General features: G+C 46.8%; 1 protein-coding gene across 1 annotated transcript in view; it reads right to left on the minus strand.

Annotated features, from left to right (window-relative positions):
* LOC115472718 (putative RNA-binding protein Luc7-like 2) overlaps positions 1-12,984 on the minus strand; it is a 249,813-nt gene that overhangs the window by 35,487 nt on the left and 201,342 nt on the right. The window contains exons 8-9 of the mRNA XM_030207087.1: positions 12,324-12,332; positions 11,195-11,212 (exon numbers count right to left, since the gene is read on the minus strand). Of these exons, the coding sequence (XP_030062947.1) occupies positions 11,195-11,212; positions 12,324-12,332 (27 nt within the window). The remainder of the gene's footprint in view (positions 1-11,194; positions 11,213-12,323; positions 12,333-12,984) is intronic.

The raw sequence follows: 12,984 nt of genomic DNA on the forward strand, positions 1-12,984 counted from the left end.
TGTGGATAAAGGCGAGTCGGTTGATATTATGTATCTGGATTTTCAAAAGGCGTTTCACAAAGTACCTCAAGAAAGACTCCAGAGGAAATTGGAAAGTCATGGGATAGGAGGTAGTGTCCTATCGTGGATTAAAAACTGGTTAAAAGATAGAAAACAGAGATTAGGGTTAAATGGTCAGTATTCTTAATGGAGAAGGGTAGTTAGTGGGGTTCCCCAGGGGTCTGTGCTGGAACAGCTGCTTTTTAACATATTTATAAATGACCTAGAGATGGGAGTAACTGGTGAGGTAATTAAATTTGCTGATGACACAAAGTTATTCAAAGCCATTAAATCGCGGGAGGATTGTGAAAAATTACAAGAGGACCTTATAAGACTGGGCGTCTAAATGACAGATGACGTTTAATGTGAGCAAGTGCAAAGTGATGCATGTGGGAAAGAGGAACTCAAATTATAGATCCTCTCGTCTGAACCAATCTACCACCGCCCTGGACTGTGCTGCATAATAGTACCATTGAAGGTTGGGCACCCCCAACCCTCCCTCCCGTCTACTCTTACATAACAAGGCTCGAGGCAGCTGGGATCTCTGCTGATTCCATACGAATCTAATCAAAATATCCTGCAGCCCAGACAGAAAGGCCCTAGATAACCGCAGAGGAAGTACCTGAAACAAATACAAGAGCCGTGGTAAAATATTCATTTTTATCGCCGCTATCCTCCCAAACCAGGAGAGACCCATAGACCTCCATCTATCCAGATCTCTCTGCACTTCCCTCTCAAGGACCGGGTAATTGGCAGCAAACAGCTCAGACAACTTGCCAGTGATCTGCACCCCAAGATAACACATTGCACTACTCTCCCACTTGAAAGCGAAGGACGACTTCAATGTGTCCATCAGGTTCAGGGGAATTGCGACCGCCAGCCCCGTTGATTTGCTAGCATTCAATTTATAGCCCGACATCCTCGCATAATCTTCTATCACTCTCATGAGATTAGGAAGAGAGGTCAGCGGGTTCGTTAAGGACAGGAGAACATCGTCTGCAAATAGGGCAATTTTATATTCTCGGGCGCCCACCCTAACTCCAGCAATATCATCATTATCTCGGATTGCCACTGCTAAAGGTTCCATCGCTAGGGCAAACAATAAAGGGGATAACGGGCACCCCTGCCATGTTTCACGACCAAGTGGAAAGACCTCTGAGTGCCCTCCATTCACCCTAACACAGGCAGTCGGCGAAGAGTATAATGCCTGAATCCAGGCTCGATATTGCTGGCCAATCCCCGCTCTATGCATGACCTTATCCAGGAATCCCCAGTGAACCCGATCAAACGCTTTTTCAGCATCTAACCCAAGCAGTACCACTGGTCTGGCTTTTATCTGAGCAGCGTAAAGTAGGTCCACTGTTCTTCTTATGTTATCCTTAGCTTGGCGTTGGGCTATAAAGCCCACCTGGTCCGGATGTATTAAGCTAGGGAGCACTCTACCCAAGTGATTCGCCATCACTTTTGCCAATATTTTCACGTCGGAATTAAGTATCGAAATTGGTCGATACAAGGCACCTTCAGTTTTGTCTTTGCCTGGTTTTGGTTATCACTGCCACCCATGCCTCCAGCATTGTCTTAGTGAGAGGCGCTCCCTCTGTCACCGAGTTCATGATCATTGCCAAGTAAGGTGCCAGGACCCCCACGTATGCCTTGAAAAACTCGTTCGTGAAACCATCTAGTCCCGGCACCTTCCCTGTCGGAAGCTCTTTTACAACCCGCTTAATCTCGCCCACCCCCACTGGTTCTTCAAGTTCCCGTCTCTGAGAATCGGACAAGGTCGGCAGTCCCCTGTCTGCCAGATAGTCCTCTATTTTCTCAGTCTGCACGGCACCATCCTCCTTATATAATGTCTCATAGTATTGGGCAAAGCATTTCCTGATCTGTGCAGATCTATGCATCATCCCTCCCTTATCATCCTTAACTCTCATGATTTGCTGGTCTGACCTCAACTTTCTTAATTTGGCTGCTAGCAGTCTACCTGGCTTGTTGGTACCCTCATAATAAATTTGCTTTACCCTTGCATGTACAAACTTCAAACTGTCCTCATGCAATGAGGCAATTTCAAGCCTCATGTCTTGAAGCTTTCGATAGTCAGATACCGACCTTGTGACTCGATATCTGGCCTCCAAAGCCCCCACCCTGTCCATACACTGAATCAATCGTGCTTTATGGGCCCGGGCCTTCTGACCTGCACATTTTATAAAATATCCCCTAGATCAGTGATGGGCAACCTTTTGAGCTTGGTGTGTCAAAATTCGCCAAAAAACCGAGCATAACTCGGGTGGTGTGTCACTTCGAGAAAAAAACCCATAATTTTGCGATATTTATAGTTTAAATAACAAAAATGTATAACTGTAATATATAACTGTATTTAATAAACCAAAAACTAATTATTTAACTTACCTGCTTAGTGACTTCTTTGTTCATCTGTCAGTCGGTTTCTTTTGTTGGTCTTGATATTATTTAACTTGTGTGGGGTGCCGTGAACTAAGATAAGTGAGGGGGAGGGGGAATTCTTTAACTAATCTGCCTATTAGTGACTTTTTTGTTGCTGAATTTCATTGGCTAAATCTTCAATTGAAGGTTGGTATTTTGTACACTTCAAGCCCAAGCAAGCGCTACTAACTTCATCTGTCAATCTGTTTCTTTTGATATTATTTAACGCTGAGAATAAGGTTTCACAAAAGTACGTAGAGGGAAAAATTGTGAGTAAAGCCATTGCTATATTTTTCAGGGTGCTAAAAGTGTCTGGTAATCGGTTCCAAGCACTCCAAATTTCCTGTTCGTAGTGGCACTCCTCTTGATTCTCCAAGCGGCACCTTTCCAGATTCTCAAGCTTTGACCTCAAGTCGACAAACACCTGAGCCCAGATGCTGTCTTGAAATTCTACAAGTTGCATCTCCAAATCATCAATTTGCATCCATTGGAAACCATTTAATTCCAAACTACTGTAGACTACTACATCAGGATACTTAATTATTTTCATGGTCTGTTCTAGGCTTCTAAATTGATTAAATCTATCTCTGAACTGGTCAAGTAACGAGTCTAAAACATGCTGGTACTTTATATGCAAGGGTTCCATTTCATTTTGTATAGCTGCACTGGCCTTCTCAAAATACTTTGTTACTCGAGGAAAATACTTATAAGTTTTAGTTTCTACATCTCGCTTGAAATTTTTAAGTTTACTTTCAAAAGCTTTTATGTATCCAAACATAACGTTAATACTTTTGCCAAAACCTTGTAACTTTAAGTTCAGTTCATTAATATGAACAGAGAGATCTGTAAAAAACATCAGGGTGTTGACCCACTTTCATTGAGCTGAGGAAAGTTTCCCAGATCCTTATCCTCAAGAAATACCTTAATTTCTTCAAAGCACTCCACAAAGCGCTCAAGAACTTTGCCTCGGCTCAGCCATCTTACATTTACTTATGTCTCTCTTTAATTGATGTTGTACTTTTGTGTTCAGTCTCATTATTCGGTCTTTTATGATATTTCTACTGAGTGGTAACTCAGATATTCTCTTAATAATTGCATCTTTATTCTACATATCGTGAAACAGAACTGGTGCACATCTTAGGAGAGTTTCTTTAATAAATTCTCCCTCACTGAGTGCTTTTCCATGCTGAGCTATGGAGTGAGCAATGCTCAAACTTGCAGATGTTAAATTTGTAGAACCTTTTACAAATTTAAGGATGGAATTAGATTGGCTCTTATAAAAGTGTAGCTGCCTGGAAATGTATTCCTTCCTTTCATCCTCACTTTCTTTCAAGAGCTGGGAATGATTAGTTTCAAAATGTCTATTTATATTCCACGTTCTGCTTACTACCGTTTCAGTACATAGAACGCAAAATGATCTGCCATTTTTTTCTATAATGCCATACATCTCGGTCCATGTCTCTTGAAAGGGTCGGCTACTGCTACTACCACTTCCTTTACTTAACCTTGGTTTTTTATTTTTTGGGTTCTCCATCAGGGGGGCAGTGACAGAAGATAGAATTATAGATAGCCTGTTAGCCCTGCAGGCAATTAGGGGTTAACTAGCCTAACTGACCACCTTATGTAAATTAAGATGGCTGCCGCTATTTCTAATGGCGGGAAACGGCACCCATAGCACATGCCCTCGCCTCTCCCAGCCCCCCCCTCACCTATCTCAGTAATGATGGTCAATTAGAAATCCACTACACCCCAGAACAGTAGATTGGATGATGGTTGCTGTGGTTATGTGGTTGCTGGTAATGGCGATCACAGGGCCCCCAGAGAGGCATCCCCCATGGCATTCCGCTGCTCTCTGCTCCGCCGGCCGGAAGTGAGGTCAAAGATCCCCTAACGGCCGTGCAGGAGCCGGGGCAGAGGGAGCAGCAGGGAGGGAACAAGCGGAGAACTCGGAGGGAGCCAATAGGAGCGCACACGGCACCCCCCCCCCCCCCCAAGCGGGTAAACATGCACCGGGGGGGGGGGGGGGGTGATTTCGCCGGGGGGGGGGGGGGGGGGAGGTCGCGCTGCACCTGGGGGGAGGGCGCATCGGCGATCCGCCCCGGGTGTCAGCAAGGAACGACGCTGCTTCTCTGTATGCGGCCACGTGTCACCGAAAATGGCTACGCGTGTCAGTACTGACACGCGTGTCATAGGTTCGCCATCAGGGCCCTAGATACTGCTTTAAAGGCATCCCACACTATTCCAAGGGGCGGTCCCGAGTCCATATTGATGTCAAAATATTCTTTCATAACAGGGATAAATCCAGCCACAATTTCTGGGTCTCGAAGCAAGCTATTATTGAACGTCCATCTTTTTTCTCTCTCCTCCTCTCGCAAGGAGGGGAGCACCATCCAGACTGGGGCATGATCTGAAATTGTGATGGACCCTATACCTGAGTTTCCTCCCCCCTCTGACAATGTTTTATCAAGGAAAATATAATCCAATCTTGAGTAAGAAAGGTGTACAGGGGAGTAGTAGGTATAGTCACGTCCTCTAGAATGCCCCTGTCTCCACACATCATACATTCCCATTTCTTCTACAAAATTTTTCAACCCCCGAGAATTCCTACAATCCACAGGAGCAGGAGGTGCCGATCTATCTAAACCTGGTTGCATAGTAGCATTAAAGTCCCCCGCCACCAGCATCTTACCTATAGCGAAGGATTGCAACTCTCTCAGGAGGCGCAAGAAAAAAACCCTCCTGCCCTTCATTAGGAGCGTAAACATTGGCCAAAGTGTATTCTTCCTGCTCTAGCAATACATGCAGAAAAAGAAATCTACCCTCCCTGTCCCTTTTCCGGTGCAGGATTTGCATCTGGACATCCTTATGGGCTAATATAGCCACCCCCCTCTTTTTTGCACCCGATTCATCTGAGGCACACATCACATGCGGGTACTGCTTAGATGTCAGTAATCCTTCATATTTCTACACTGAGCTTCGGTAAAGTCGCCGTCTGGGTCAGGCCTGCTTCATGCATCTGAGCTGCTCTCCGTTGAGGAGAAAACATATAGCAAACGAAAAGGCCCATCTGTAGGAGATCTTCTCTTTGGTCAGTACTTCTATGACCGGCTTCATTGCTCTTCTCAGGCTTAGAGTAAACAGTGAAAGGTCTTGACATATCGCTACTCGGGCTCCATTAAATTCCAGACCAGAAGTCTGATGCGCCTTTTGCCAGATCTGGTCCTTACACGTATATGTGGCAAAGCGCACCACTATTACTCTTGGCCTATTTTCACATGGCTAGCCGAGCGCTCTGTGAGCTCTTTCTATGCCCATCTCGTTGGAGTTAAATTCAGGACCCATCATTTGTGCGCAGAGAGCACGCACCACTGCTGGAACGTCTTCTTTATCTCTGTTCTCCGGGATGCCCCGGAATCGAAGGTTTTGTCTGCGCCCCCGATTCTCGAGGTCATCCAGCTTATAATGCAAGTCCTCAGCCTGCTCACCCAGTGTTTTAAGGAGTTGCTCTACCTCCTCGTTTTTCTCTTGCTGCTCGTCTGCCCGCTCCTCTAGGGCCTCCACCCTGCCTCCCAGCTCTCTCAAGTCCACACTGAGAGCATCCACGTGCTCTAAGATCTTTTCTTTCAACGCACGAATCTCGGCCCTCATTACCTCAAAACATTTTGTGAAGTCCTGCGGGAGGTCTTGCACAAGAGCCGACTCGCTCCGCTCCTCACGGGAAGATGTTGACCCCGAGTCCGACAGTCTCCGCACCTTAGAAATAACAGAAGCAAAATACAAACACTCGAAATTACATAGAACCCAGAAAAACCGAAACCATCACAGAAGGGTGGGCTCTGGACTGATCCTTTGGGACTAAAGGAAACATTATCAGGTAATTAACTAATTTTTCCTTCCATTACAGCCCAAGGATCAGTCCAGACAAATGGGATGTACAAAAGCAATCCTTAAGAAGGGAGGGACTGTGATATATCCCTGCAGCGAGAACCGCAGCCACGCAGGAAGCATCTGCTCGAGCAGACTCATCCAAATGGTAATGCGTAACAAAGGAATGAGAAGATGCCCATGTTTCTAACCGACAAATCTTCAACAACAAAACTGCTCTAGACTCTGCCAAAGAAGTCGCCGAAGACCCAGTAGAATGAGCCTTGACGAGTATGGGAGCAGATCTACCCCTCAGAATGTAAGCTGAAGAAATAGACTCCTTAAACCATTGAGCCACTGTCGCTTTGGAGGCTGGCAAACCCTTCCGGGGTCCTGCAAAGAGGACAAAAAGATGATCTGAAATCGGTAGTGGTAAGACAGCGAATAAGGAAGAACTTCACATCCAACAATCGCAGGGAAGCGCATTCTACAAAACAGACCTCCCTGGAAAAAAGAAGAAACAGTCTAACATGAAAAGGAGATAAAATCTTAAAAAAAAAAAAAAGAAAGGATGGAACTGTCCATATGGAAATGAGTCAGAAAAGCGGAGAAAGGGCCCCTGCAAGAGAGAGCTTGAAGATCTGAAACTCAGTGCCGATGAAATGGCAACTAGAAATGCTGCCTTCAAAGTAAGATTTTTGATCAGTATACCCCAATTGGCCTTTGTAATTTCTCTTTTGATTAGAACATGTGATGTTGGTTAAATTGGTTTCCTGGAACGTTAACGGGGTGTCATCGCCCATTAAGAGGCAGAAAAGTTTACAAGCATTGAATCGTCAGAAAGCAGATATTGTATTTTTGCAAGAGACCCACCTGTCGACAGCAGAACACTTGTGGCTGGGTGAACTGGAAGAGTCTCCAGCACAGCATCGTAAGGCAGGTCCTCCTGGTCCTTTTTTGGAAGGGTTTGGATGCAGTGATCCAACAGACCTGGAGGGGCCCCCAGGGCAGATTTTTACTTGTTAAGATCTCTATTAACAAAAGACTCCTGTTAGTTTGTAATGTGTATGGCCCTAATGTGTACAATCATAGCTGGATGAAGACCATTATTCATAGAGTGGCTGATATGGTGAACCTGCTTATTGTTATAGAGGGTGACTAATATGGTTCATGAGCCCTCTCTTTATATAGATCTCGGAGCTCTGTGGAGGATGGTGGGACTCCCACCAGGTGATCCCCGTTGCTATGCTCAAGTTTAGATCTTTTGGATGTTTGGAGAACATTGCACTCCCTGGATCAGGATTATACGCATCTGTTGAGAGCACACGAATCACAATCTAGAACTGATTATTGGCTTCTTTCCACGGTGCTTTTCTCCTCTGTAGTGGAGGCCGGGATAGGTCCGTATAGTGAATCACACCATGCCTCCGTATGGTGTTTGGATTTTGGGGGTTCAGGAGATATACCATATCTATGTCGCTTCCCAACACAGTTATATTTGGACCCAGTATTTCGTGAACATTTACAGCACAAATGAGCAGATTACCAACTCCATAATGCGGGTCACATATAACAGTCAATACTTTATTGGGAAGCAGCTAAAGCAGTGCTTAGAGGGGAGATTTTGGCATATACTTCCTTCAAACAGAGGTCAAGGGAAAGAAATCTTGAGGTTAGAAAAACAATTGGTTAAAACTCAACTTCAGTACGGGGTAAATCCGATCCCCCAGTTACGAAGCTTCCTGCTCTCGCTTCAAACTTCTCTTATTGAGCTTCTCTACGAGAGGGCAGTGAAATCTGATAAACATTACAAGTATCAACTGTATCTTCATGGGAATAAATCAGGGAAATTCCTGTCTAACTTGCTTAAACACTCGGGGATTGGGGGGGGGGGGGGGGGGGGGGGGGGTGTCTTGTACTACCGTATTTTTCAGACTATAAGACGCACTTTTTTCCTCCCAAATTTGGGAGGAAAATGGGGGGGTGTCTTATAGTCCAAATGTAGCCTCCCTCCCTCCGTTCCAGGCACCTACCTCCCTCCTTTACAGGCATCTCCTTCCCTCCGTTACAGGCACCCCTCTCTCCCTCCGTTGGAATTTTAAAACTCCTCACCTCGTCGGTGTGACTCGCGGTAGCAGCAGTGGTTCAGCGTGCACGTCGCTCTTCACTCAGAGCGACGTGCACGCTGAACCACTGCTGCTACCGCGAGTCACACCGACGAGGTGAGGAGTTTTAAAATTCCAACAGAGGGAGGGAGGGAGCCTGTAACGGAGGGAGGGAGGTGCCTGGAACAGGGAGGAGGGGGGGGGCCTGTAACTATTTTTCGTACTATAAGATGCACTTTTTTTTTCCCTCCAAATTTGGGAGGAAAACCTAGGTGCGTCTTATGGTCTCCGGTGCGTCTTATAGTCCGAAAAATACGGTATATCTCAGGTAGATAAGGGGGATGGAGTTCTTGCGCGGATGAATCGGGAGATAACAGCGTTTTTTTCAGCAGTATTATCAACAACTATATGGTCACCCTCCGGAGACAAATTTGGAGGGAGACATATTTAGATGGCTTGGACATGCCTTGCCTTGGGTGGGTGATTTAAGCAAACTCAATGCTCCCATACCAGAGGAGGAAGTGACCCTGGCGATTCAGCAGTGCTCCTATTTAAGGCGCCAGGGCCTGATGGATTTAGAGAGGAATTTTATAAACTTTTGTGTCCATCAATTATTCCCACTCTGCGGTCCTTTTTCACTTAATTTGTAATACAGATGCTTACAGTTCCACACAGAAATGTGCAAAACCTCTGTCCCTATATTCTGATACCCATAAGACAGACAGCATGGTCTCATCCAAAGGATGTTGAACCCAACACAAGAAGATTCAAGGACTGGAGTCTCTGGTGCCTAGAAGAGGCAAACTAAAGACTGTTTAAGGAATCTACTGTGGGGTTTGTAGATTCCTAAGCTCCCCACTGAACATACCCTCACAGATGACCCAACCTTCTCTTTACCCAAACCTGGATCTAAATTCACACTCTCAGCTCCAAGCCTGAAACAGTCAACTCAGCCAAAGGAGAACCCATGTCCCACTGGCAGGTGAATCAGGACCTTTGGGGAATGGAGAAGAAATTGTGACCTCCACAGGAGCACAAGACTACTAGATTTTTGCATTCTTTAGCCCAATTGAGAGCTATCCAGCCTGAGGAACATGGGACACCAGCTCTCTTTCACCTCTACCAATTCCCTACTCAGGCACTATGCCCTACTGAGGGGGTTAAGGGGACATAACTGCTATACTCAGCATCTCCTCTTTCCCCTGTTATGGACAACGAAATGATCTAGTTTCCCAAATGTGACTCAGAGCTGTCTGATGTTGCTTCTACACCCAAGTACTGAGCAGCCCCAGAGAAAACACAAGGTAATATATGTCCAGTAGGTACCCCCCCTTTTTTTTGTAGTACACCAAAAAGAGCTACGATGACAAACTGGTACCCCTGGACTAAGCCCAACAGAATACTGCACTGCCTTCTTCAGCAACCACACAGTGTTACTGTGTTGCGTTCCTCACCTGCGGTGCGATCTGCACGGTTGGTTCGCCTCCGGACGCTATCTCGGTAGCAATGGTCGGCCATGTTGGTGGTCAGCGTCAGCCTTGCTCGCTTCGGTCATGTGGCCGGCCATATCTATTTGATCCTGAAGGTCGGCCTGCAGAGCGTTCCGCCCCTCCGGTCGCTATCTATGGCGATGGCCAGTCAGCTCGTTTCAGTCGCGTGGCTGGCCATTCCTATTCGCCCTGAAGGTTGGCCACGCGGATTGTCAGCGTCTGAGGCGGGGCTGCCTTCCGGCGCAGTCTCTCGTCTCGCAGGTGGTGCGGGATTGGCCGCCTCTCGCTCTGCTCCTCCCCGCTCTTGCAGCCTACCAATCCAGGATCGCTCTCCCCAGCTGACTGAGGTTATGGTTAACGAGGGGACTATTTAAGAACCGCGGCTCCCTTCATACCTTGCTTCGGCTTTTATCGTTGTGGAGGTCTGGTGCTTGTATTGAGCGTTCTGCAGTCTACTCTCCTGTTTGACTTGATTCTCGAATTGAACCTGACCATTCTCTGCTGTGCTGCCTGCCCTGACTCTTGGTTTGGACCTACTGATCTCTGCTTGGCCGCCGGACCCCATTGGTGTCCATTAGTCCTGGTGGCCACCTGCACCTGGGGAACGGTGGTCGCTCCCAGGTAAAGCTGGGATTGTTCGGCTGCCGGGCCGAATGCGGCACTACTCTTATGTCTACCGTGCTCAGGCAGGGCACAAGGGCTCACTACCATCATCCTAACAACTGCCACCAGGCCAAATAGCAGGATTAGCCCCATATACTGCAACCACCACCAGGGCCCACCCATATCTTGCCACTGCTCCCCGGTCCTGTCTGCGCAGAAGCCTCTGAGGTAGATACAATAACTGCCATTCCCACGCATAGTAAATGTGGCCTTTCAAGAGAGCCACACACCAAAGGACACCTCAACCAAAAACCATAGTGTGCCTTGCTGTCAGGGTGGCTGCTAGCTCTTTGAAGCAACACAGGCGGCCTTCTAAAACATGGCTCTGCCTGTAGTTCCTCTTTCTGCCACTACTGAGTGCAGAAATATTCTTCTCCAGTGTTAACTGTTCCTCTTTCCACCTCTACAGCTAATACTGGACCTTGCTGAAGAAGCAATACAGCTGCACTCATGCTGACAGCTGCAATATCTCTGCGGTGCTTCAGCAGCTCTCCCCCTTGCTGGAGATCACAGTACTGAAACCCTGGGGCTTCTTCCTTCCACAGGAGACACACAGACATCTCTTCCTTTGGGAGAACTGGCACCGAGTGCCACCTCTTGCTGTGCCTTTCACTGAAAACACCTCATGTTTTTTTTGTTTTTTTGGAAGGGGGTTGGGAGCACACAATCTCTGCCTCAATTCTTACCTGAAGGGAAGGCACAAAGAGAGAAAATAGAGGTAAAGGTTCTCTGCCGAGTCTGTCCCTCTAAAGGGCAAGAGTTGACAACAAGCCATACCCACCACCCTGCTAGCAGTGGTCCTGTGAGACTGCTGCAAACAGCCACCACAACAGGCTAAGACCTGGAGGTCGAGACCTGAGGCCCACCAGACACCTCTTCTGGCCTCTGCCATGCAGGAGCACTATCTCGCGGAGAAAAAAGAACTGAAGAGGCACACTCGCACATGCGCAGTTCGCGCTGCCCGCGCAATGGAACTCTCTCGAAAGACTTTGATTTTATTTTGCTTGCCGATTCCTGGGCCGCCGCGGATGTTGACCCACATGTGAGAACAAGCAGCCTCGGAGAAAAAAAAATCCTCCTGTGGGTATCCTGTTCCTCCATCCAATGACTTAATTATGTGACTACAGGCCACTTGACTATGCCCCAGGGATTCAGGTTCGCCAAAACAAGAAGTCATGCTGCTGCACCAATCCACTTGCCCCATCTACTGGAGGAAAAAATATACCAGCAAGTTCCAGGGCTGCACCATCCCTTATACAGATGTCACTGAATTGTCTGTTTTGTGCCCCCACCTCTGGCTGGGGGAACATAACTCACTCATTTGGCCTGATCTATCAGGATAAGGAAGATTAATTTGCCATTCCTCCTAATCAAAAATGTATCCAGCTACCCTTGTTACCAAATGCTGACATCAGCAAACATGGAGTTGGGTGAACCACATACCACAAAGCTGTGACAGCCTATCTATCTGGCAGGTCATTTAAGTCTTCAAGCACAATCACATCAATTCCCAAGAGAAAGGTTAGGCTTTCTTCAGACCACTTGAGTGCTGCTTGGTCAGAGGCAAAAGGGAAGGCTGAGTCCTGGCTATTTGGCTCATAGTTCAGCAATGCATACATACCATCTGGCTTTCTTTTGTTGTATCTAGGATATTGAGCGATTTGGGAAGGAGGAAATGTTTTAAGGTTGTTTGAGATAATGGACTACTGTAAAATGGTTTAACTGGCTATGACTTTTTCTATACTATTCTTTACTGAAAAATATCCTCTCTGAACAGATGGTATCTTACTCCAGCATGCGTCCATCAAATGGTTCCTAGAGCATCTCCACTTTGCTGGAGGGGCTGTGGTGAACTTGTGTTTATCATCCCCGTCAGCAAAAGAGATCTAGGTACTATGAAGTAGGTCCTTCGTTTTCCATTATTTATCCATAGATTTTTGAAAATAAACAAGAATACAAAAACAACTCCCCCCCCCCCCCACTCACTCACTAGATACAGCCTCAACTAATCAACATCTTATCTGACTTCCTCCCCTCCCAAAAGCTTTGTGTGTTTTTATTTGTAATAAACTATATACACGAACATAAAGATACATACCTGTAGCAGGTCTTCTCCGAGGACAGCAGGCTCAATATTCTTACGTATGGGTCGTCGTCTGCGACAGCCCAGGAGTCTGGAACTTAGAAAAGAACTCTCCAGAACGCGCCGTCCCGCGGATCGAAAACACTGCGCATGTGCGAACGGCTTCCTGCCCACGACGCGAGCGTGCCCTAATTAGTTAGTAAAAAGCAAAATATAGAACTGTAACAACTCCAATGGGGAGGAGGGAGGGTTGTAAGAATATTGAGCCTGCTGTCCTCGAAGAATACCTGCTACAGGTATG

The sequence above is a fragment of the Microcaecilia unicolor genome, chromosome 1, assembly GCF_901765095.1.
Source record: "Microcaecilia unicolor chromosome 1, aMicUni1.1, whole genome shotgun sequence".
NCBI lineage: Eukaryota > Metazoa > Chordata > Amphibia > Gymnophiona > Siphonopidae > Microcaecilia > Microcaecilia unicolor.